Source organism: Amblyomma mixtum, chromosome 2 (assembly GCF_055824585.1).
Source record: "Amblyomma mixtum isolate Tamu chromosome 2, ASM5582458v1, whole genome shotgun sequence".
NCBI classification, from domain to species: Eukaryota; Metazoa; Arthropoda; class Arachnida; order Ixodida; family Ixodidae; genus Amblyomma; species Amblyomma mixtum.
Window position 1 is genome coordinate 291,431,822 of NC_143013.1, and position 25,590 is coordinate 291,457,411.

At 42.2% G+C, this 25,590-nt stretch overlaps 3 protein-coding genes across 6 annotated transcripts in view; 2 read left to right on the forward strand and 1 right to left on the reverse strand.

The window, feature by feature from the left end:
• On the forward strand, positions 1–25,057 carry LOC149364448 (two pore channel protein 1-like). 4 transcript variants are annotated; one of them, XM_089574386.1, is made up of 23 exons: positions 1–156; positions 2,504–2,652; positions 4,968–5,144; positions 6,235–6,348; positions 7,485–7,615; positions 9,741–9,829; positions 10,686–10,720; positions 10,812–10,870; positions 12,824–12,923; positions 15,358–15,538; positions 16,466–16,575; positions 17,518–17,584; positions 18,748–18,792; positions 20,196–20,252; positions 20,423–20,494; positions 20,618–20,690; positions 21,252–21,359; positions 21,749–21,910; positions 21,990–22,084; positions 22,782–22,897; positions 23,093–23,180; positions 23,743–23,939; positions 24,733–25,057. In XM_089574386.1, the coding sequence occupies exons 1-23, from the start codon at positions 132–134 to the stop codon at positions 24,865–24,867; spliced, it is 2,385 nt and encodes a 794-aa protein (XP_089430512.1). In that variant the 5' UTR covers positions 1–131; the 3' UTR covers positions 24,868–25,057. The 4 variants fall into 4 exon arrangements, 3 of the variants coding, with proteins under 3 accessions (XP_089430512.1, XP_089430513.1, XP_089430511.1); XM_089574387.1 differs by having other exon boundaries at positions 118–156; positions 2,504–2,593; XM_089574385.1 differs by lacking the exon at positions 1–156 and adding an exon at positions 347–577.
• LOC149364449 (uncharacterized) overlaps positions 11,993–25,590 on the reverse strand; it is a 19,645-nt gene continuing 6,047 nt past the window's right edge. The window contains exon 2 of the mRNA XM_089574396.1: positions 11,993–13,808. Within this exon, the coding sequence (XP_089430522.1) occupies positions 13,079–13,808 (730 nt within the window). The 3' untranslated portion in view covers positions 11,993–13,078. The remainder of the gene's footprint in view (positions 13,809–25,590) is intronic.
• The window catches only part of LOC149364450 (bolA-like protein 2), an 8,021-nt gene continuing 7,280 nt past the window's right edge, over positions 24,850–25,590 (forward strand). Inside the window, exon 1 of the mRNA XM_089574399.1 lies at positions 24,850–24,987. Coding sequence (XP_089430525.1) covers positions 24,964–24,987 — 24 coding nt within the window. The 5' untranslated portion in view covers positions 24,850–24,963. The remainder of the gene's footprint in view (positions 24,988–25,590) is intronic.

The window sequence follows — 25,590 nt, forward strand, 5'->3', positions numbered from 1 at the left end:
GTTGAGGTGTCCACCGATAAGTGGCACGTGCGTACGTTACTGCGCCATTTCTTTTCAAGAGCCACCATCGCGCACCATCACCACCACCAACCACAACAAAAGAAACTACTATTGAGTTAGCCCTGTAAAGCATGCTTCAATGCCTTCAAGCTTCAAGTACGTTCAGATCCATTGCTAATTTCGCGCCAATTCTTCAGTGCATAAAAATGTAATTATAACTTAAGTAAATATATGCGCAATATTTCCAGTAATTAGCCTGATCCGACTATCAATGAAACTTTGTGATAACGCACACTGTCATCGACGTCATAAGATTTTTATTTCGCTTCTTTTAGCGGGATTTGCCGCAACATCACACTGTCGTTGCGGGGGCGGTCCCTTTAGCTGCCTGCAGCTGCGCTGTAAGCTGTAACCTTGTAGTGGGATGGCCAGGGAATGGCGAACTTCGGTATTCGTTGCCTGCAAATTGGTGACAGCGACGAAAGCGACCGCAACATCCTCGTGAGAGCCGATCGATGCCTGTCTTACGAAAGCACCGACTGCGTGGATGCCACCACGTCCTGGGCCTCAGCGTCCCGTATGTGATCGCGCCGATCGCTACGCTAATAGCAGACGCGCTTTTCCTTCTCTTCTTTTCGCGCTCCGTGTTTAACTCGCGATCGCGCTTTTCAGGGCCCGTCCGGTTTGAGAACATTTTTTCTAGCTAACGAGGACCCGTGGTAAACATCGCAGGAGCCGTGGCTGTCGAACGGAGAGCTAAATTTCGGCCCGAACTTTTGTTCCGTACGTGACGTCTAAAGTAAGGAAGGATGAGGGGGAAACTGAAAACTGCTTCTTGATCGCCTTTCCTACTTCCCGATCGCTGCGCGGCTTTATGTGTCGTTGCATTTAAATGAGCTGCATTTGCATTTCTTTAGGCAGCTGTTATAATCGATATCGTAAACACTATATACGTAATAATTAAGAAAGCGGATGCGCCTGCAATATAACGGTTCACAAAGGTGCGCATTAATCGTAGGTTCTTGTCTCAATTTGTTCACGTTCGTGACTTGGCCGACAACAAGAAAATTTCGCTCGCCACGCAATTATTTTCAGCGCCGAGCACAATAGCTATAGTATGCGCAATGTGCGCGGTTATCGCGAACACGACAATATCACTTCGCAGACTCTCCCGACGTCACGCCTCAGCAGGTCGCGAACTGCGTGGGGCAACAGTTGTTTCATGCCCGTTTCTTGCCCCTGTGGAAAGCGTGAAGTACAGTACTTGCACATATGCATGTCTATTTTTGCTTGTTTGTATATGTTGAACTTAAAATTAACTGTTTATGATGACTTTATAGTTTGTTGACATTTCCTGATCCATTGCTGTCATGAGATATACTGGTGCGGTATGTGCCATAATTTATAATTATTTAGTCATTTCAACCTCAATACATGCATAATAATTTTGCTGCTTGTCATATTGTTGTTTGTTTGCTATTTCTATTGTCTTATACAGATGTTGTACAGAATTTCTCTATTTTACTCATATCTCGTAAAGCACCAAGTGGACATTCTAAGAGCCTCTCATGATCGTTATTATTGCATGCACTTGTTGTGCTTTTTGTGTGTCAAGTCCGTTATTTCTGAATGAACAACCCTATTTTAGTGTTATGCTAAGCAGCGTGGTTATCACTTTAAATGTTCTTGAAAAACCAACTTAAACAAAGCGTGGATGCAAAGTGTGCTGTGAACATCTAACCAGCAATTATACTGAAATAAAAGATCACTTGGTTTCAGTTTTCCTGTTGAATAGTAAGCTCATAATATTTTTAAAGTATATTGGCACTTTAATGTTAACCACCTGTCTTCCTTTTAATATTGTGCCATGTATACAGCAGACGTTTAATAATTCAAACTCAGACGAAACTGAAAGCCTATTAAAAAAATGGGAGCCTCCCTAATGCACTTGATGGAACCAAACCATCAGTTTGACTCAAGGGGAAGTTAAAATTAAGCCAGTTTTAAATTGCAAGATTCTGTTGTAGTGTAATTATTTTGACTAAGCACAGCCCCAGAAATTTGATTGCTCATTCTGGTTTGATGCCTTACTGGCATCCATTTTAAAATGAGCTGTCAGCCTTCAGGACTGTAGAATTATAGTAGGGCAGTGCATAATGTATACTGAATCTTATATGGTGCATGCAGTCCTTGCATTGTCACTTGGGGTGATGGAGCTGAATGAGTGGAATAAGCTTTTAATTAAGCTATGCTCATGCTTTGGACCTGCCTTTCATAATAAATATAAACGAGACTGTTGCCTGTGTCTTTATGCTTCCGATATGAGACGCATATATTACGAGTACAGGATGCTTATAATATATCCTGAAGACGACGCAGAAGTGCCAGTCCTTTCGTGTTATGTGCGTCCCTGTCCCCTTTTTGTGCTGTCTTCAGAACCAATTAGCCCAAACCAAAGTGTTACTTCTTGCTTATAAGTGTCGTTCTTTCCATATTTTCTCAGATGCTGATGTTCCCTTTGACCTGACTAACTCAGTTGAACACAGTCACTCAGCACTCACTGAGCTCAGCTTCCCTAGTGGTGAAATAGAAGGTGAGCGTCTGGCCAAGTGCTGGCAGTCAAATTACCACGAGGCAGCAATATTCCTTGAGGTATAGTGGATCTTTTGTAAACTGATGCTTTGAAATGATGTGAACACTCGGATACGAATATTATCGAATGTACATGTAAAACAGCTGCATTCCAAGTTGTGTGCATGCACTATTTGTGATGTTTTTTTCAGGCCCAGTGACATTATAATACCAGTATATATATACCTAGGGCCCTTCATTTTCAAGTTCTATTTTTTTCGTTGGAATTGGAGGTACAAAAATTGGGTACAGTTTTCGAAGTTAAAGATTGGATACAAATCAGGTTTTTGAGTGAATCGTTTTGTTATTCAGACTCTTTTGGACCATATCTACCAGGAAAAAGCTATCATTTTGTGGGTGAAAGTAAGATGTTGTATTCTTTTTTATCACCTTTATAAACAATCTATAAACTGCAGGTGGGGCTGAAGGCTGTTTAGTGAAGGTATTGTTTCTTTTTTTTTTTTTAATGTTACATTTGTTTAATTTAATGTTATGCATTTCCCATTTCTTTTTGGTCTCTCTGCTTTCTGTTGACTTTTCTCTTCCCCAGACTTTTTTATTTCTATTAATTTATTTATTTATTTATTTTCCCAAGAAAAAAAATAATCAAAAAACTCTCTATGCACCCCTCTTCTTGGCCGAACCCCCTGTGTGGGTATGCGCTATTCTACAAGGTGAACAACAACAACATTTGTTTTGTCATGTACTCTTTCCCCATGTGCACCATTTCTGTGCATCAGTCAACCCACAGATATCACTGTGTCTAACTGTGATATCTGTTACTTTTATATCTGATATGTGTTAACAGTGATATCTCTCAATATCTGTATCAGTGTAAAAGCATTCTAGCTGGGCATCATTAATGTCGGCAATGCTCAACAGAATGGTAGCTGCAAGGTGTCAAACTAATTATTACCTGTGTTGTGACATCCTGCTTGTAACAGGTAGTTTCAGAATGTATCCTGAAGTGAAATCATGCTATTGGTAACAGGCGTTAGAAGAGATTTAAAATCATGACCAAATAGCTAAAAACGCTGGTGTATATAAAGAGCAATGTTGTTAGTTGTTCAAGGCTTGCAATTATTTCCATGACGTGCATTCAGCTTTCTGCCGTTTTAAGCCACATGCTATTAAAGACACCTTTTCATGTAAAAATAACCTTTAACACGGCATTCACGAAATGTCATCGGAGTACAATAATTTAGTTAAAATTGGGTTTCGCTCGAAAATGAAGGGTCCTATGTATAACTTGAAGCAGTGCTGTTCGGCATGAGTATTCAACCTTTTTTAATGCTTTTGTGATAGCTGATGCTGCTCAAACTGAAAAAAAAAGGCAAAATAACTAATAATTCACAAATGTTGCACAGAATTGCACATTAAAATTTGTATTGCTAAACAAAAAATGAATTATGCAAACTGCAAATAATAGCGTAGTGCAAAAGTAATGGTGATATATTTTATTGTACTGTTATTGACTGGCTGAATGTGAGATGTGTATGTGTGTGACAAAGTGTTGGTGCATTACGTATGCTTCAAAAGATACTTCCTTCGCATGCCCCAAGATGTTCTTGCTGATGACCTTCTTGGTCACCTTCAAATCCAAGTACCGAGAAGTCTATTGTGCCCTCTTCTATGCTGCATAGTGGCTGAATGTGCAGGAACCAGGCCTTGATATCTTGTTGCGCTCTGATTGTTCTGAAGTAATAGAATTTTGTAAAACATTACAAGATAACCGATGACAGATTTCCATTTCTGTACATTTCATTTGTAGTCAGAACAAACTGTTTGACACCCTCACATTCAGCTGAAAGTTAACCACCACCAACATCTGTAAGGAGTTTGCTGCAGTGGGCTGCATTTGGTCTTGAGTACCATTTTCACTGCCAACCTCTTAAAATGGTTGCCCCACTGAACTGCCATGGTGGCTCAGTCATAGCGTTCCGCTGTTCAGCAGAGACTATGGGTTTCATCTCATCCACGGTGACTGTACTTTGGTGAGACAAAATGAAAAGATGCTTATGTACTGAAATTTTTGTGCGCATCAAAGATCCCTAGGTGGTATAAATTTATTCGCAGCCTTGACTACAGCGACGGCCCAGGGTGCATAATTTCAGCTCGTAAAAATGCACCAGAATTTTTGTAGTCAATGCATTGATTTGGGTGGTTGTTGAACAGAAATAGCAAGTCTCTAGTACTCTTCTCAGCTTCATGAAACTCACTTTGACATTTTGAAGAATATTGTTACCTCTACGCTTTATACAGAAATGATGCAGTTTGCACCACATAACTAAGGTAGTCTAAATGTGAAGAACAGTCACTTTGATGTATGCCCGCAGGAAGGGGAGAACAATGACAAGCTCGACTTCCACCCATGCAGTCGGGAGGCACTGCCGGCCTACTTGGTTGTGCACAATGTGCTCTTCTACTGCCTCGACCTGCTGTCGGCCACCGTGCTCATGGCACTGGCCCTCATGGAAGCCCCCGCCGTGCCTGGCCTCAGTGTCCCCGTTGCCGTCAGTGCTCCTTCCTTTATGCAAGCAGTGGCCTGTACATGGTCCTTCACTTCGAACGCTAAACAGCATGTGCCTCTAACCAAATAGCGTGCCATGCACATCCTGATTATGTGGACTGTACGCATCAGAACAATGCTGTAAAGTGGATGGTGTAAGAATAGGCAAAAGGAAAAGAACTCTGTGAAGTAAGTCGTAAAAAGCAGTGCCGGTGTCATTATTTTACCTCCCCACTTTATCTGTAGAGTACGACAAGGAATCGCAGACTTTTTTGCGGGAGCTACAGAGGCCATAAGAATACCGGCAGCATGAAAAGGGACCAGGACGAGCAAGAGGCACAAATGACGGGACTGTTTTTTTTGTGTGTCTTGTTCACCCTTGCTGTCTGTCATGCTGCCAATGTTCTTTCAATCACAGACAAACTAGCCTACACAAGACTTGTTGTGGAAGTCACCTTTCCTCGCTGGGGCGCTGGGAAGGTAGCATTTTTCCATTTGCTAGCTCTCTGCCGGGACAAGCTGAATTGCATGTCCATACAAGTTGTTTACAAGTTTTGCTGAATTCATTGAAAATTTTACTCATAGCAATTAAACCTTGTTTTGTTAAGCACATTGTATTGTAGCTAACACTGCTGTTTTTAATTAACCGGGTAGTCACTTACTCAAATTCAGTTTCACTACAGTATGGGCAGCTTTGCTAATTAAACACATTGCAGGTGTAACATGCTTGTTTGGATGAGACTCTTTATTACATGATATATTTCTAGACATAGACAGCTTGGTTTACTGATGAAGACAATTGGAAGGCTTTGGTTACATTTGGATCTACTTGATAATATGGGTTATTTGAAGTTATTCATCAAATACAAATAACTCTGTATTTGCCTTCACATTAGAATATATTGCCTAAGGTAAACTTGTGTAGAGCTAGAATACTAAAAAAAATTTATTTACTTTGCACTTACCCAGTTCAGTTAAAATGCGTAAGTACATTCTGTTTGCGTCACTTGCAAGAGCTGCTACAGTATAACAAAGTGCGAACTACAAGAGTTTTCATATTCCTTCTTTTTTTTTTTCCTTTTTGCCACCTGCAGCTCCACGTTTCAGTGGAGATTCTCGCACTCTCAGTTGTTGCTGTTGAACTGTGTATGAAGCTTCGGTGGATGGGACTCAAACCATTCTTCACTCACAAACGAACTGTTTTTAAGGTGAGAAACCATTTTGTGCAGTGGAGGCACTAAGTTTGAATGCTCAAGCTTTGTGGTAACGGAACGATATTGTTATGTGACGGCAAGCGATGAAGAAAGGACTGCATTACCGATGGCGATGATATGATTTCATGTCTGCGAGCGTAGCACGAGCGCTCGTGCCCATGCCACTGCCCGCTTCGTCGTCTTCTAGTCCGTCACATGACTCGGGGCCACGAAGCGATCGTCCGATCGCGCGAATGAGAAGAATGCCACAGACGATGACAAGCAGGACGTGACGATAGGCATGGCAGAACATAGGAACAGAGAAGAGAAGATGAAGGGCTTGCCGTCACGATGAAAGAGATGATGAGCGGGTGAAGCCAGGTCCACGAACACTGAGGAGCCACCGGTTTCTGGAAGTCAACGTCGTGGCCCCGAGTCATGTGACGGACTAGAAGACGACGAAGCGGGCAGTGGCATGGGCAGGAGCGCTCGTGCCCATGCCACTGCCCGCTTCGTCGTCTTCTAGTCCGTCACAATATTAAACAGATTAAGTCTATCCAAATTCAATTCCTAATTTTTGTTTTTAGTTTTAATATGTTTAACTAGTGCTAATGTTCATAATTCAGTGCTGCTAGCCTTTGTCACCACTGCATCTGTCATTTGGGCTGTAGTACAAATGGGCACATATTTCCTCCACGAACCTTTTCTTGTCTTTGTTTGCCGCTATCATATATGCAGTCTTGTTTTGTAGTGAAATCATTTTAAGATGATAGGAAAATGTAGTGGTGGTGCTCTCGCAAATTTAGTCAATATGCACGTGCATTTGACTATAAAACTGAAATACTAATTTTGTTCCCAAAGCCATTCAAGAAGATCTTTTAAAGAAAGGGTAATGCTTCTAGAGGTTTAAAAATGCATGTAACATTAAGTCAGTCTGCAGCAGCCTGATTACCGCCGCTATGCAGCTATGTTCAGCATATGACATTTAGTTTAAGAGGATCAAAGCTGGAAGCGAGACAAGTGGTTACTGGATGTAACATCATTCAAATGAACATTTGCTTTATGTTTAAGCTCATTAGTGATTTTTGTAAGTGGAACATATATATCCAATGATTTCTGCGTGCTATTTTTTTTCCTCCCTTGTTGTTCAGCTGTCAATACTGCTACTAATGCTCCTGGAGGCCCTCGTGGTTGCCGCACGACAGGCAACGCATTTTCGCATCCTTCGTGCACTGAGGCCCATCTTCCTGATTGACAACCACTACCTGGGCGGTGTTCGAAGGTACTATTCATAGTCACCCTCCAAAAGTGCAGTTTTGGTTAAAACTTCATTGGTCTAGAAGAAGAAAAGTATTGCTTCCTATATAACTGCTTGTCTTATTTGCACTTTAAAGGTTCTGTTTTAGATACCAGCTGGATCAAGAAATGTACATTGGTGTAGCTATGGTTTGTACTCTAGCCTAGTTTAGCCATCATGTGCAGCTCACTGTCTGAGATATAGGCAGTGGCTTCCTTCAGTTGTGTCGGTTATCTCCTGCTGGCAGACCTGGTCACGTGGTGTGCGTCGCCTCCTTAGTCGAAACTCAGCCTTCTTCAATGCTGCCACGTGCAGGCAGCGTGCAGACAGTCTGCGTCAGCATTGTGTAAAGCGGTCGAGTTGTGCGCAGCGTACCAATCAATGAAAACTAAAATCAGACACTAGCTGACGGTTTCTGGGTAAAGTGCTAGTTTTCATCTGATCTGTAGGTCTATGCAGCTCTTATTCTACATAACAGTTGCTTCAAGAGTCTAGCAGCTGTGGCGAGGTGTTGCTTTATTTGGAGCCAATGAGCTGCACGAGCACTTTACACAAGGGTTATGCATACTGTACATCCTGCATGCACATGCGTTGCAGTAGCTTCACTGCTGGATCCTTGTCTAGGATCGAAGACGAGCATGCTGACCTGCCACCAGTTGCCACAAACGTCTCAGTCACTGTTGACATAATGTGTCCTTAAAGCGACTTGCCCGTAGTAAATGCCTTGGTCAGGAGCACATGACCATGCTGGAGAGCTTAGAAATAGGCTCGATAGAGTCTTCTTTGAAGAAACAGACCTGCTTAATGGACTTTTTGAAGAAATAAATGCCATTTTTGTCTTGCTGTAATTTTTGGCTGTAATAGGGCAAGTCCACTTATTACGAACCTCGGATACAACGAATGAAGTTCACGTGACGATCAGGTTCATTATAAGTGGAATCAGCAGTATAAATTGTTTACCCCGTGGTAAATACATGTGGTGGCCCGTGAATACTAATGCCTTATGCATGATTGCAACGAAGAAAATAAGCAACCAGGAATTTGGTGCCTGGACAGGCCTCCTTTAAGCTGTGCCCAACTGCTGGATCATTTCTGTGCAAACGGACATTGCAACACAATGCAATGTGACTTTTACCAAAAGGGAAAAGAAATTATGAAACTTTGCTATTTGTACATCCCTCAGAGGCACATGTATTGTTGCAATCTAATCTGTTGCAAGCAGTGCTTTTGAAGATTGCTGCATTGTTAGCTTTGTTAACATGCCTGAAAAGCTGTAAAAGGAAGAGCTGTACATTGTAGTAAAATGCCTGTGTTAATGGAGCCGCTCAGTTTAATTGTGTTTCAAACTGATCTTGGTTTACAGCACTGATACATGTAGGTTCACTGGCCATTACAAGCAGCAGTTGAAGGGTCCCTGAAAAGTGTGTTGGAGGTAAAATACTTGCATTACAGGCCACCGAGCGTTCATTCAGCATATAAGACCTCAAAAGCGAGCTGATAATTTACAATACAATTTTAAGAACTCCCTCTTCCACGCCTCGTGGCAACCAGCGGTGGCGAGCTTTCGCCCGAATCCGCGTGCACTGCGCCATGTAGCTCTCTTTACGTCAGCAGCTGAATGCCGTCATTGGTTTGCCGCGCTAGCGCCATTCGACGCCAGACCAGTTCAGGAGGCGCTGGCTTCGCGCCCTGAGGAATTCCCACATGCGTCGGCAGTTGGCGGAGGGCAAAAGTGCGTGGAGCCGGCGGAACAACATTTCAGCGTGCAAAAAGTGACGAGAGGAGAGGGAAAGGTGCGAAGACGCTGAAATTCAAATTTTGACTACAAGTAACTCACCTTCCACAAAACGCATGAAAAAATTTTTTGCTGGAGGATATTTGTGACGCTGCGTCCTTTAGCATCCTAGGCATATCGTATCTTTGTTGAGACCCCCTTTCATAGCCCCTTTGAGAGAATTCATTGCCATTTGCCATAAACACGTGCATATTTAGGAGAAGCAGCAGATCTTAGTTTAGAGGAGTAGGTATTTATTGATAAATAACCATAGCGCAACCATTTGCTGATAGTATTCCTTGACACTGTTTATTTTTGTTTGTTTGGTTCATGCAGATTGACTCGGCAAATCCTGCAGTCCCTGCCCCCGGTGTTCGATATGTTGGTCATTTTGTTTTTCTTCATGACTGTGTTTGCCATCTTAGGTGAGTGGAGCTTTTGCACTTTCTGGAACTAACAAATATTGGGTTCTCTATGTGAACAAATTATGTAAACAAACATACCCTGTCGCCAAGAACAAGAAAGGCGGAACTGTATGCCATAGCACAGACACAAGAGTAAGAACTCATTATGGTTACACACGAATAAGGGCACTGGTTGCATTGTAGACCATTAGAGGAAATAAATTTTACATGTCGGAAGTTCAAGGATGTGCAGTAGCTCATTGTTCGCTTGCTTTATTGAAAATGTTGGGCAGAAGGGTACAGTTTTTAGTGACTCTATGCTTTGAAAACTTTTGTTTTTTGTTTAAGGTCTTTTGAGTTTAAGGATTTTGCACTTGTCTGGTGAACTGGTGCTAATACACTAATAATACACTACACTAATGCAATAACATTGAACTGGCTCCAACACACATGCGCTTGAAGGTAATGAGTTCAGTGACCTGACCTACATGTGTGTTGCATATAGTTGTCTTCGTTTATGTGAACTGTGGCTCTTTTGTTATGTATCTTCTTTTGCACTGATCGCTTTCAAAGAATGGTGCACAGTGTGTGCATCATTGCAGCCTATTTTGATTGCATTTTCGTTATTAACACATGTATACATTTCTTGTTCTCAAGACAATGCATATTTTTTTTTCTATAATAAGTCTGAGCAATTACTGAAATCACATGAAATAAAACTACTATTATTGGAGATGGACAAATGTAGGTAGGGTAAAATGAAAAAACATGCTGCTGAGGAAGTATAGTATATTTAAAGGTAGGATGCCTTTACTACACTATTCGTCAATGAGGTAACTCTTGGAAAGTCACATTTATTATCACTTTCATATTTCAGGATATCACATTTTCTCATTTGTCAACGACCAGCCTGTGAGTATACCTGCAGTTGTTTACATAAAATATTGCTTACATGTTTACAGGTGAAGTTGTTAATGAATGCCAATTTCTCTTTCTTTTGCAGTACTTCAGTACGCTCTATGATAGCCTTGTGAATCTCTTTGTCTTGTTGACAACATCAAAGTGAGCATCTGACATTCTTTTGCACAGCATTTATAGTTTTTGCATATTACAGAGGGTGAATGTAGATGTAACATCATGCTAAGTTTTTCTCCATTAGATTCGAACCGCAAAGAAACAAACTTAGTTCAGGCACATTTAATGAGCTGGCTAGAGCTGGCTGAGTTACCAAACACAAGTAAGATGTGCACAATCTGCTGTTGTATAGCCATGCACAAATATCTTTCACAAGATCCAAGAATTGCATTCCGATACTTCAGTGAACTGATCTTACTCTAGCAATGAATAAAAAAATAAATGAGATGCTAACCATCACAGCTGTGCAAAAGCACCCGCGTTAGTTTCATAACTTTTTAGAATGCTATTTTTGCTAATTATAATTGGTCTAATACAGCTATGACTTGTATGATGGCGTGAGGTACAACTCAAATGTTTATTCATTCAAGTTTTATCTCTGAGGTATTATTACTGTTCGTTGCTCTGAAAAAGTTCATACTTTTTTCTGTGCACTTACATGGCTTTCTCAGATAGGGTGACTCTCATTTTCTTTGTACATAATTAATGCCCTCTGTACATCATAGCCTTGCTTGCTTTCTTTTATTCATGGTCAGTGGCCAAGGTGCGCATGCAACAGGAAGTTTGCACCTTAGGGCGTGTGTGGCTGATAGCTAGCAGTGCCCCCTTATCTCTTCCTGTTGTTTCAGAGTGGCCAGAAAACACTGTTTACATAGAGGAGAGATATGAGATCTAAAAAGCACTCCCACGGCAATGTAATTCCGAAAGTCACAGCCTTGTCTTCGGTGAAACTGTTTTTGCCCATGACTTAAAGCATAACAGGATGTTTTAGCAATGGCACCTGTGTGAGGTGAAATGAAGAATGCTTTTTCTGGAAACGAAAACATATATATTGAGCTTATTGCTGGTGGCACTTAATTTAAATATTGCTTTCATAATTAAATGGTTCCTTTCACTATGTGCATGTGGTGATCTTTCCCAGCTCAACTGGTTTATGGAACAATTTCCAGTTGGTTCCAGTTGGAACCCACTGGAACCCAGTTGGTTCCAACTGGAACCAACTGGAAATTGTTCCATAAACCATTTGGGCTGGGAAAGATTTTCGCCAGATGTACCAATTTGCCTATCAAGCTACTTGCTGCCTTCATTTTGTGGCGCACATTTTTTTTTTTTTTGCTCTTGTCGTTGCACTTGTCCTTGTCTTGCCACCAGCCTAACCAGTTATATAGTGCACATATGTGAGATATGACCAATATGGTTTTGCATTCTGATGGTAAATTTTTTTGATTAACTGACAGAATTGAAAGATGTTGCATTGAAATGATAGTCTGGGGCGTCCTCTTTCACAGGAGCACATTGCCCCTCGACTGTCCCTGTCAATAGCAGTGCACTTTTACCACTGGTGCAATAGCCTTTGCATCTTGTCGTAGAAGAAAGACAGCGGCTGTTGATGACATCTGCAGTGCATTGCATTGATGACCTATCCGTCTCATGAAGCTTGCACCCTTTAAATGTTTCTTTGTCTTTAGCTCATGATGCAGGCTATAAGGTGCTTTTATCGTTGACGTAAACAACAGTTACTCTTATTCTTCTTTAATAATCACATATGCGCTGGTGGCGGAAATAGATTGCTGCTGGTAGGGACTACACCACAGAGCACTGTGCTCCTGGGAAGGAGAACATTCCAAATTTCAATTCAAATTCACTGTCTTTCAATTCCATTCCTTAATAAAAAAAAAGGTACGGGAGGCAAAAATTACAGAATGTCGCTCTAGCTACTTGTACACACTTGCGAACACAAGGTGGAAGCAGTCGTCAAGAAAGCTGGATTCTGAGCATCAAGGAAGTTCAGCTTTGTGCATAGCTTAGTAGCTGCTTTCAAATATCTGGCCATGCACTTTATATTAATGCCACTTATGTGCATGTGTTCCTTTTTTCCAGCTTTCCTGATGTGATGATACCATATTACGCCAATTCCAAATGGGCTGCGCTATTTTTCGTCGTGTTTCTGCTGGTTCACCTGTACTTCCTGATGAACTTGGTGAGTGATGGACATCGTTGTTTAGCTGTGATCATTAATGAAAACAGTGTTTTCGCTATACACATGCTTTTTATGGGTCACAGTATCTTGTAAGTGGTCATCTAAACTCCTGTATCACAAAAGAAAAGGTTCTGTATGTTTTTAAATGAGAATTCTTAGCTGATTTCGATTAGCTCCTCTAGAAGCTTATGGATGTCGGTCACATTTTCAACGTAGTAGTCCGCCTTGGAAGGAGCCCTGCCCACACGAATGGACAGGCCAGTGCACACATCAAACATGTCCTCGTCAGTCACGTCATCACCTGCGCACATCGCTGGCTTTATGTGTGCACAGGGCACATCTTTGCTCACGGTGCGTACATCAATGATGCCCTTGCCCTCTATCACTGCGTCGCCCACATGCTGCCTCAGTCGAGCCACCATCTCTTTTGGGTCGAAGCTGTGCACCCTCTGGTAGTGGAATGCCAGGGCAGTGCTCTTGACCTCCAGAACAATGTCCGGCGACTGCGTTTTGTACTCCTCCATGATCGCAGTGCACTCCGTCAGGTCCAGGGGCCGTCCCTCCCTGCTCCAGACGCCGTCCTTCCTGTGGTAGGCACCGTGCTCCGCATAGATCTCTATCTCGGCTGAAAACCATCCGTCAACCTGTTCTTTCTGCCTTCCAGTGCATATCACTGCCCTGGCTTTCGCATTGAACCTGATCAGTAGATCAATCAGCTTGGCACTGGGCTGGGCGTTGTGAGGGTTGGACTGGACTGGATTCAGTGTCCCATCGTAGTCCAGCATGAAGATCTTGTTTGACTTGAGCCAGTGTTCTTTGACAGCTGCAAAGTTGAGCAGTGGAAGGTCGTCCCTCATCACCTTGGTCCTCCTTGTCATTGCAGCGCTGCATTTTAGTGGCATCGTAATCAAAACAGGCATTAAGTAATGTTGCAGTCACAATGCTGTATTGTTTCACTTACGCTATGGCCTATTTCAATCAATTCTCTGGTTAGTTTACTGTGTATACAATTTATTTAAAAGCATCAAGTTATATTTTAAGTTTAAATTGCAGATGCTGTGTTTATCAAGTACCCAACACTTTGAAATTACATGCCCTTTATCTGGTTGGCCATTGCATGTTATGAAACGCAGTATTGTACACTATGATTACTACACTGAATTTTATTGTCTGCATGTATTCTGTCTGCATGTTGCGATATACTCCTGCATGATGCCAGTAGCTAAAAGTTGAATTCAGAGCATCTGTTGTTTTGAAAGGAAAACCTCGAGGTGTATGCAGTGTCCCTTGCCTAGAGTGGGCCAATCAATACAGAGCAAGCACGCTGGCGAGCCCTGCAGCAGTGAAAGCACGCTGCGCAGCTTGCTCTCTGAAATATATTCCCATGAATTTCACAAATGCTCGTTTCGACAAAACAGTGGAGCACGTCACAGTAGTCTCTACTAGACGTCAACTGTCTTAAAGGGTCATTTTGGGGGATCGCAACAATTCTCACAGAAGAATTGCTAATTAATTTGTATGACGGTTTTCTTTTTTAGGAAAGAAAGGATGCAATAATAGTCTCACTTCTCAATGGACACCTCAACCGCGCTGCGAGGAAGAGGGCCTGAAAGCAAGGATAGAGAAAGGGGCACTGTCAGATGACATATGTTCTTTAAATCTTGCATGTGGAGTGGAAAGAGGGTTGCTGTTTAGTTTCAGCGGTGTATCTAGGTTGCTCATTCAGAAAGCTATGACAGACTGTTGAGCTAATGCCACATGCAAATCACATATGCACAGCCATAGTAAGTCTGAGGAAAGATGTACTGTCTACACTGCAGGCATATAGCAGGAATGCTTGTTCATTGGGAGAGTATTCTTGCATCCGTTCATTAACCTATACATGCTGTTAATTTCTTTAATAAAATGCATTTGTTGTGGAGCACACTGCCACTTCCCTCGTGGCATAGTGGTCTGTCCTTGCTGGGGGATACTGTATTATTATCGTAATGCGTTACCTCAAAAATGTGATGCGAAATTATCAAAAGAACAGAGATCAGTTGGCACAGAAATGTACATGGACACTTAATTTATTAATAATTATTAAAATTATTAATAATTTTTCCATGATGGCTCTTTTCATCTCTTTTGTGCATAAAGAAAGAAAATGAGAAAAGAAAACCTGCAGCTATGTATACACATTCACAGTGCAATATCTGCTGTGCCTTGGAACATGCAACAATTGCGAAAAGACCTTTGAGGTTTGTTGATTTGTTAACTATGTACAGTGACAGGCTCGCTTACGCAGCGTTAAACCGTGGTGAAAATGTATATCTTGGTGACAACACAGTGCAAAAAGACGAGGAACCAGAGAGGCTGTGTTGTCGCCATGAGTCTTTACCAACTAGCCCAGTTGAACATCTTGTTAAAGTATATCTTGTTGAAATCCACGCAGGTGCTGGCAGTCGTCTACGAGCGCTTTTCATCTCTGGAGAAAGAAAAGTTCCGCAAGCTGCTCCTGCACCGCAGGAAGGCCTGCCATCAGGCTTTCCGCCTCCTCGTCAACCGGTCCTCTCCCTCGTGCCTTTACTTCTGCCACTTTGAGGGCCTCATGAAGTACTACAAGCCACGTGCCAGTGAGACTTCCTCCATTTCTTAGTTGCACACTTCACCCATCCTCCAGTTTGGTGGTGCAAAGGGCTGCACATATGTTTGTGGCTGGCACTGTTGTAGGCCTAACTGCATTCTAGAAGCATTCACTAAGTGAGCATGTCCATTTCGGTCTGCACTGATTGGTTGATGTCACAAATGGGGTGATGGCTGTGTGATGACAGCTGACCAATCTTTCTTGTTACGTCATCTCGGCTGAGCCTACATCAGTAGTTGTGGTGTAAATCTGAATATAGAACTTCTGATATCAGTACCCTAGGCTTTTGTTGTAGGTACGAATTGCGCACAAAAGACACACACAGGAAAAACACGAGGGTAACTGAAATTGCGCTCTTTCAGTCTCCCTCGTGTTTTTCCTGTGTGTGTCTTTTGTGCGCAATTCGTACCTACAACAGTATGCACCAACTCGCCCAACAAGAAGTTCTTCTTAACTACCCTAGGCTTATTCTAAAGCCTTTGATAGCAGAAACAGGGGGCGTGTTTGCTTTAAAAGTAGTAAAGATTCAGTGAAGCTAATGCGATCTGAATTTGTGGCGTAGGTGTTTGCTGCTTTTTGCAGCAAAAGAATGTGCCCTACTTAAGCAAGGCCTGTTTGGACATGTCCAGTCAGTGGAAGGAGGGTATGTACTAGGGAAAGAGGAGAGGGGGGGGGGGGTTAAAATGCAAGGACTTTGGATAACATGCGTGCTGCATATCAATAGAAGTGAACTTGAGCAGAGTAGCCTGCTGATTTTTACCACTGGAAGAAATACAGTTCCTTGCATGGTCTAATCTGTTGATCTTATCACATGATTCTTGTGGTGTTTTTAGATTTGCACACTAAAGCCTCTGCTAATAGCTACTATCACTGCCAAAATGATAGCTCAGCCTGCCACATCTTTGCTTGTACACAGAGCGGAGAGACGTCTACTTGATGTTCAAGAGCATGGACACAGCCAAGAATGGGTTTCTTAGCCAAGAGGAGTTCCTTCAAGTGTACGAAGCCAGCAAGCTTACGTGGGAGGCAAGTATAGTCAGAATGGCTCTTTTTAGTGCGCTACCACTTGTAGTGGCCATTCCCTGCATTTAGCTGTTGTGTGTTTGTCTGAAGCCGATTTTGTGGCAGGATGCTCACCTGCCTATAGGGTGGTGGGCAACCCGTCCAGGTGCATTCATGCGTTCGTGTATGTAGCTGCCTTTCATGATTAAATGAGCTGCCCACTGTGTCAGGTGGCAGCTCATTTAATCATGAGAGGCAGTTCGGGAAGAGCAACCTGGGTCGCAACCCAACCGGTGGCAGTCCCACCAATGGCAGTGGCGCATCACCTGACCTCTGCACCACTGCGCCAGGAGTGGTAGGAAGACTCCCAGGGATCCATGAATCGAGAGAATGACCAATTCTGCATATATGGACATCAACCCATTATCGCTATCTGAACAGCTGCCATCCATGCACACTGGATCTGAACATCGGAACCTAAGGGAAATGCTAGCGCACCTGATTCGCATTTCGCCTAACTTCGCAAATCGACTATCGCCTTCTTTTTGCTCATGCAGCATTCATTTTATTGCGACTTTTTTATTGAAGCAATGATCGTCTCCCATGCTGCACTTTTTAATGAGCAGTTTACTAATTGTGTAACATCTGCAGATAGGTACTAACACTGCATGAAATTCTTAACGCAAGCACTCCATGAAGCGAAAAGAACCTGTAATGTAGCTCTACTTTAAGGAAAGAGCCCAAAATAATTTATATTGGAAGCTATGCTTTCTGTCAAGAGTGGTGCAAGGCTTTGTAAATTTGGTTATTTTCAAGACTTCTGCTCCATGGCACACTTGCGCAATCATAAGCCACCCACAATCTCAGGCATGGCTTCATTATTTCTTTTTAAACATTGTAGTTCAGAAGAAACTGATTGACAATGTCTGCTAGTGACCTCTTTTGTTTCTCCTTTTCTTTCTTTAGCGAAAATGGTCAGACTACCCTTGGTTTAACGAACTGAAGAGACCGTTCGAGAGAAAACTATTTGAAGGTATGAAAGAAATGCCTTTGTCACTCATGTTTCAGAGCTGTTTTTTAAACTGTTTATTATGCACTGTGATGTTTTCGTGGCAAAATCTTTGGTACAGAGGGAAGAGCTATAACTATTAAGGGGGCACATGGGTCTTAGAGCATTTCTTTTTATTTACAGACCAAATGCAATGAAACTGCACAGACTTATTCAGGTGTTTCTGCTGAGTTCAAATATGCAATTTGTTTATTTCTAGGACAATTAGTTCCTGAGATATTAATATATATCATGCCATTGTCTGCTCAAAGAATAGAAAAAAAATGGGCCACCAGAAATTTAATTTTAATATGTGGGTAGATACTACATTGTGTGAGGAATGCAACGCTGGAAGCAGTTTTCAGTTTTTTGTCCGTGTGAACAAATGGTCTTATGGTTAGTTTTCAAGTGAGTTAACCAGACATACAGTGCTAGAAAACACAGGACACACATGAAACTAACTATTAAGCCCATTTGTCCACACGGACAAAAACTGAAAACTGCTTCCAGCGTTGCATTCCTCACACATTGTAGTATCTACCCACATATTAAAATTAAATTTCTGGTGGCCCATTTTTTTTTCTACTGTTTGAGCAGGCAATGGCATGATATATATTAATATATCAGGAACTAATTGGCCTAGAAATAAACAAATTGCATATTTGAACTCAGCAGAAAAAACAATGTCTGTGCAGTTTCATTGCATTTGGTCTGTAAATAAAAAAAATGCTCTAAGACCCATGTCCCCCCTTAAATTGTGTAAGCCACCAAACGGACCAAATTAAGGCAAGTCAGTGTAGCTAATCTATAAAGCACTGTCAAGAGCAACACCGCATAAGCTTCAGCTAAACTGTATTGTAGTTTTAAGTTTTCAATGCTTTCGATAAGCAGAAGCATCATGGAAAACAGGGAACTGACCTGTGGTATCCCTGCAAATAAGAAATGGCGCCCCATTTAGCTTGACATCAGCCATAGCTGTGGCGTAGTGGTACAATGCAGCTTAGACTAAGCTCATGTGGTATTCCACACTTTTGATCCCCACAGTGCACCTCCCCACCTTTGTCATGTTGTTTACTTTGCCTTGCCCTGGAATCAAGCTTGTAAAGTTTCAAACATGTTCAAAATAATTAGTTTTTTTCTTACTGCAGGTGCTTACAAAGTGATCACTTGGAAATGGAGCAACGTTATTATATGTAAGTGAGACTAAGTTCTTTGCGTGAGCAAAAAATGTCTCATGGTTACTGTCATGTAACTATCTTTTCACCTGCTCTAACTTTCCTACTTTCTTCTGACCAGGGACCTGTAAGCTTGCGCCTGTAGTTCTTGCTCATCTGTTCTCGCTTCAAACCTTTCCTGCCACTACCCAGTCATTCTTTGTGAGTCTCTACTAGTTCTGTATGTGCTTTGAGCTTCGGCTCAGTCGGCTGATTTCTTGGGCTAACTGTTCAGTATAATGGGCCACTCCGTGTAAATGTGACCCTAGAGAACTTTCTTCCTATGGCTTTCAAGACAGCTCTGTATGCCTGAGCCTTTCAAGTAAGGCTTTGGCATAGAGAGGATGCAGGCCAGCATTTGACCATTTGTGTTGAAAGCAGCTGAGTACCCGTGCAATTTCTTTCTTGCCAATAAGAGAGAGCATGCTTTATGAGTAAAGTGAGCCTAGCCGGAAAGCTCTTCATGCTGAACATTGTAAAATAAAGAAATATTCTTAATTGTATTTGTTTATAGCTAGCCTACTTGCAAACGATAACAGGCGCATTTGACTGCTTGAGCAGTTACACAGTATAAAAGAAGTTAGAGAGTTCTCCTGAAGGTATCAGCAATGCAAATGAAGAGCTAAGGGATGTAAATAACCAACTGGTTATGAGCAAAAGTAAAGGGGCACTGTTTCACTCTGGATGGATGCTTCAAATGCATCGTGGGGAAAGAAAGGAAGGAGGAAGTGAAATAAGGAAGAGAGAAATAGGCACCAGAGGGAAGGGCTTCGGATAAATTTTGATGGCTTGGGGTTCTTAATGTTCACTGACACGCACAGCACACAGCCATCTTGCATTTCGCTTGAACCGAAACACAGCTACTGAGGCTGGAATTTGATGCTGGCGTCCTTGAACTTAGCAGCTGAATGCCTCAAGCACTGAGAAAAGGCACCGGGTAGCTCAAGAATATATATTATTGTGTTATGCATCAGTTTTAGCAGTTAACGACTAGCACAAAATTTGGAGGGGGGGGGGGGGGGGGGGGGGGCAGTATGGAGTATATGATGTCAGGCTTTGTGGTCACAGAGACTGTGTATTGTGCGATGTCAGTGCACGTTGAAGAATCCGAAGTGTGGTAGAAATTTCCGCAGCCCTTCACTACAGCGTCCCTCATAGCCTGAGTCACTTTGGGACGTTACAACCCATAAACCACTAACCATATATTTTATTAGGTGGGAATGGCTGCCCAGTATCTGCCTCTTAAACTTCATCTATCTCGAAGTCCGCTCATTAGTGATTCTGCATGCATGTGACAAGACACAGTTTGTGACAGACAGGCCTGTTCGGAAGGATAAGGCCTCTTTTTGATCACAAGTACAAAGTTCATCTCTTGTTTTCAGATCTTGTCATTACAGCCAGCTTTCTCTGGCACATAGTGGAAATCGCACAGTTGTCAAGTAAGACTGCATCCTCAACTGTTCACTTCATGCTTGCTTCTTGCCCAGCAGCTGCTAAAATTGTGGCTCTTGTGAGCTAGAAAGGCTTGCGCTAAAGCCAGATATGCACATTGCATGTACTGAGGCCTGTTGACGTTGTTAGGTTAGAGGCTATATTTCATATTGTGCAGGTGGATTGTCCTCTTTCTTGGGAGATGGCAGAACTGGATTTTCAGCTTGGCTTCTTGTTGGACTACTGATATGTAAGTACTTATTTTAGACATTGTGCCCAACATTTATGGTCCAGATGCATGGACTCTTGATGCTTGCATGCTTAACAACAGGATGCGTCCTTACAAAGCTCTCACAACATATTTTTGTCACAGTTTACCTCACCGAGATGCTTCTGAAGATAGCAGCCTTTGGTGTAGCAGACTACTTCCACAAAGGCTGGAACAAGTGAGTGAGACATTTGTTTATAGAAATGCAATTTAAAAGAACGGGGGGAGTTTTTAGGAATTCACAAAAAATGGAAATTTATTTTCTTTTGTTACTTTATGCTCAAGAATCAGCATCTACTTTTTTGGAGGTTAGTCCACCCGTTTTGTGTGCTTTATTTGCTTTCAACAATAACTAACATTGTTTTGGTTCTAGTTGTTTGCTTGACAAAAAGTATTCTAGCTTTTTTGGCACAGGCACATAGCGCAACATTTTTTTGGGGGGAGAGGCCCCAAGGTAGTGTCTTGTGTTGAGAAGCGGGGGGGATTGCTGGGCAATGCAAGCCATAGAAGAGCACTGCTAAAAGAATCTCGCAAAGGGGGCAGGAGCCCCACCCCCCTCCCTCCCCCTCCACCTATAGACTGTAGTTGAACAGCTTCCTTGCAACTTTCGTTGGATATGCTTCACATAAGTTTTCACTGTTCTATGTAGCGTTACGATGCTTCAGCACAAAATAAATAATTACTAGCTGATCTTTTTCTAAAGAGCAAACTTTTGTTTTTGGTTTTTTTCGTGTGCAAGGTTTGACTTTGTAATCATCGTGGCTGCTATCGTATTTGGGTCCATTGGTGCTTTCTTGGATGCCAACCTGTTGCGAATACTCATATTTCGTTCACTGCGCCTTCTCAAGTAAGTAATTATTTCTGGTTTTTTGCAAATTGTATTACTGCATGATGTGCCTTCTACATCTGCCGGCGTAAAATTCACTGGTAAATGGTTGCACTGGTTATATTTCTGATTAATTCTCAACAAACTCAGGATAACATTAAATATCTAATGTTCTGCCTTTTCTTTTCACTACTATTGATTATGTGAAATTCTGTGCTGTACTCATGTGCCTTCGTAATTTTCTTTTATGCATACAGTACAGTAAAAGAAACTTCACAGGCCTGTTTCTATATTTTTCCCTCAGGCATGAGCTGTTAAAGGTGTCAATTGCTAAGCGACTTTATGCAAAAAGGTCAAATGTCGTGCGTGTGTATGGGTGTGAGTGTAACATTATATTTGATTGCTCGCAGATTATTTCAGTTGAAGAAGAACTACCATGATGTTTTAGGCACAGTGTTCATCCTGATGCCTCGATTTGTGAGTGTCGGGCTCGTCCTTGTTATTGTGTACTACTTCTTCGCCATCATTGGGATCGAAGTCTTCTCAGAGTATGTCATGGAGGACTGCTGCAAGTAAGTACAACTGTGAGCTCACAGGAAGTTGTGATGTTACGCCCTGTTACTAACATGAATGTTTTGTTTTTGTTCTTAGGAACACAACTGTTGAACTTTACTTTGCCACAAATACATCGTCTGGACCAGGGTACTTCTACCTGATGAATTTTCACAATATGGCCAACAGCTATGGTACGTAGGGTACAAGAACAGAAAAAAAAAATGATGAGGCTCCTGTGCTTTGCGCTTGTTGGAATGATAGCAAGTGCCATCTTCTCAATAGCTAACATTTAGATGGCTTGTCTTCAAGAACGTTAGGAATGCGCTTGCTATGCCCAAAATTCACCCTTGTTGCTCTGACAACTTTGGCCTCTTTTGATTCAACCCTGAATTCAAAACAGACTCCTGTTCAATGACTCCTTAAGCTCAGTGACTTCTTAGTTTTTCATCTCTGCTAATCCTCACTACATGCTGCTAGTGGCCACCTCCCCAAGAGTCACACGAGCGTGTGGTACATACCCTAGCACATGTGTACAAGTGCAAGGACAGCATTTGAAGTTCATTTGTGGTATTTCATGCGGGCTATATCCTGTGAAATAAATTTATATTGCCATCCATTACCACATGACTAAAGCATGCTCTCAAGTTATTTCTAGGCCTTTACAGCTGTAGCAGGCTTTGTCCCTTTTTCTTTGAAGCATTATGAGAACCTTACATGTTTAACTAAAATCCTCCAACATTTGGATGTGGGAAGGTGATAATTATCTGTGCCCATGGTCCGAACAAAGACTCAAAATACTAAAGAAAGACAGATGCCAGTTATCATCTACAAATAAATTACTAAAAACCAAATAAAAAGCAACCGTCCTGCGTTTTCTGGCCCTTGCAGTGACGCTCTTCGCCCTGATGGCTGTCAACAACTGGTTCATCATCATGGATGGATACGTGGCAGTTACATCAGAATTTAGTCGTCTTTTCTTCATGTCTTTCTATCTGATCACTATGGTGAGTCAAAAACGAATGTGCGACTTGTTGGCTGGCTTGTTGGTACAAATTCAAATAAAAAAGTTTTGCACAGTGGGACAACACACAGCGATACAGAAGGACAAGTGCATTGTCTCGGTATATGTTGTCTCGTTGTGCAAAATCTTTCAGCGACGCGCTCAACATACCACATTCTTTTTCTCTTTCACTGCTCAGATTGTCCTGCAAATTGTTGTGGCCTTTGTGCTGGAGGCCTTCATATTCAGAATACAGTACAAAATGAAGATAGGCAAAGGCAGCAAAGGTGAGCAAGCATTGGATCCAGTCATTATAAAAACTGGTCCATCATGAGCCGTTATATACTGCTCCATTGTTGACAAAAGGCATCGTAAGCATTGTTATAAATGCTGTCACAAGTAGCCACCACCAGTTGCGACGACATTGGAAGAAGAACATAGCATTCCAATTACTTTCTCACAAACATCTTTTAGAAGACTCTCATTAAGCCGTGATCGTATGATAATCATGGATATCAGCGGCGCAGCAAAAGATGAGATGATGCCACAATGTACTGTTTTTCAGACACTCCTAGGTCACTTCATGCGCAACGAGAACAGTTGCTGCACAAACTCCAGCTATGCTCCTGGCACTCGGTATGCCTTAGATAGTAAGGGTTCACAGAGTTCTTCCCTGAGAACCAGAAGTGGAACAGAGTTGCCATCAAATCACTCGCTTCCCATTTCAGTCGTGCACGAAATGACTTGGAGACTTGCACAGCTCTGCTTCTTTGAGTCTAATAATGTGGGAAGCATTACACGCGGTTCCAGAAAAGTTGTCCACATTTTACCCTGCACCTTTCAATGCAGAAGACAACCTGGTGAGGGTGGAAACGACAATGTCAAGGGCAGAGCTGCAATTCTGCAATGCACCTCCCGAAGTGTCAAGGAACCCACAGCCACTCAACTATGATGTGGACAGCAGTTCACAGAAACTTGTGTTTCGAGGAGTGCGTTGGAAGACAAAGTTTTCCTTTTGCCTCAAGATGTATGCTGACGAAACAAAGGTGCAGTGCGACATTGCTTGTTCCAGAAACGGGCTCTAAAAATGGGGTATTTAACTGTGCCACGCTATAGAAGCTGTGCTTAACAATATCTTATCGGCAACTGCATTCACAAGGCAGCTCACATGGCAAGATTAAACTGACAGTATGGTACTTTACCTGTTGGATCTTTGGCCAACACGCTGGCCCCGAGAAATCGGGCTGCATTATTACTTGAAAAAAGCTTCGTAAAACCATTTGTTGATTATCTGACATTAGGTATGGGCTACACAAAGCTGCATAACTGGGACACCATTAATAATATAATTTACCAATGGTGGCAGTGATGATGTTCACAGGCCAGGACTGATTGTTCCCGAAGTGGTTGCGGCACATTAAGTCCGAGAACATTTGTTTCAAATGCAATGGTAAATTCGAACTGCAGATAATGTTTACTGCAAACAGTAGCCTTGTGAAGGGTTGCTGGTTAGTGACTTATGGATACTGGCAGCAAAGAATGGCCCTGGGACAAGTGAGACGCACAAACAACAGTGCCTGTCCTGTAACAATTTTTTCATGTCCAAGCAAGGTTGAATTGACCAAAGGTCGAGAGTGTTATTCTAAATAGGCTTTGTTCCAAAAATTCACAAGTTATACAGTTTCATTCTACTGTTCAGCTACTGCACGGCTCACCCAGTGACTGAATCGTCTTTTTCTGTTCACCCCAATTTGATTACAGGCTATTGCCAGGCATATTTGGCAGCTTCAGGTATCTAAAAACATGTGCCTGACACAAGCTTGTCTTCTTTATTGACAGGAGTGGCTTGACCATGCAGAGCTAGAGGAAAGGCGCTCCAATGAGTGGCTTGTTCTCAACATGCAAAGCTCTGAAGCCGACGGTGGAAACCGCTGGGAAGGGAACAACGCAAATCGCCGGACATTTACCTTATGACTACAAACGGCCTCAGTGTGACATGTACAGCTGTATAGCACATTGTATGCTATTCACATCTTGCTCACTGCTACAAGATCACTGCTGCCAGATGAAATGCAGGCTTTGGCACTTATCCAAGCAGGTTCCTATTCTTTGCTCCTTGTCAAGCTTCATTTATTGGCCACAAGAAAATACATAATTTATCATGCTTGTCCTGTTGTGCTTGGCTGTGAAAGCCTAATCTTTTACACTGCAAAGGAATCCCAACATTTGGGAGTAGGTAAAAACTGTGCAAGCCACGTTTGCATTTTGTCTGATTGCAGTGATGCGCATTACTGTCATACCGTGCTTCCCTGTGAAAGCTTGCCGAACACGAAACTCGGTTTTTAGGGTTTTTCTCGACTCGAGTGCCTGTGTGTTACATGCTGAAAAGTTGTATGCCAATCATTGTAGATAGTATGGCACCACATAGTGATCCTTGGGTTTATATGGATTGGATGCAAGGACTCGGCAGTGAACAGTACTCTTCTACGGCTTACAGGGTTCGAACGGCACACACCTACACACATTTTACAAGTAGCTTCATATATGTATAGTATTTTAACATAGGCACATTATTCAATAAATTGATGCAGAGTGTGACCAATTAACAGGTGTGATCCTGAGGAAAGGAGAGCGCATTATAAGAAAGTTAAAAAGGCTTGAAGTGCAACCTGCTCCGCACTTTTACTGCGTTAGCAC

Bases quoted from the DNA above. Each gene is read 5' to 3' on its own strand.
- LOC149364448 (XM_089574385.1), top strand. From the start codon at position 436: ATGGCGAACTTCGGTATTCGTTGCCTGCAAATTGGTGACAGCGACGAA. The intron at 5,145-6,234 runs GTCAGTGCTCCT...TGCCACCTGCAG, and splicing joins GCCTCAGTGTCCCCGTTGCC to CTCCACGTTTCAGTGGAGAT. The intron at 20,691-21,251 runs GTGAGTGAGACA...TTCGTGTGCAAG, and splicing joins TTCCACAAAGGCTGGAACAA to GTTTGACTTTGTAATCATCG.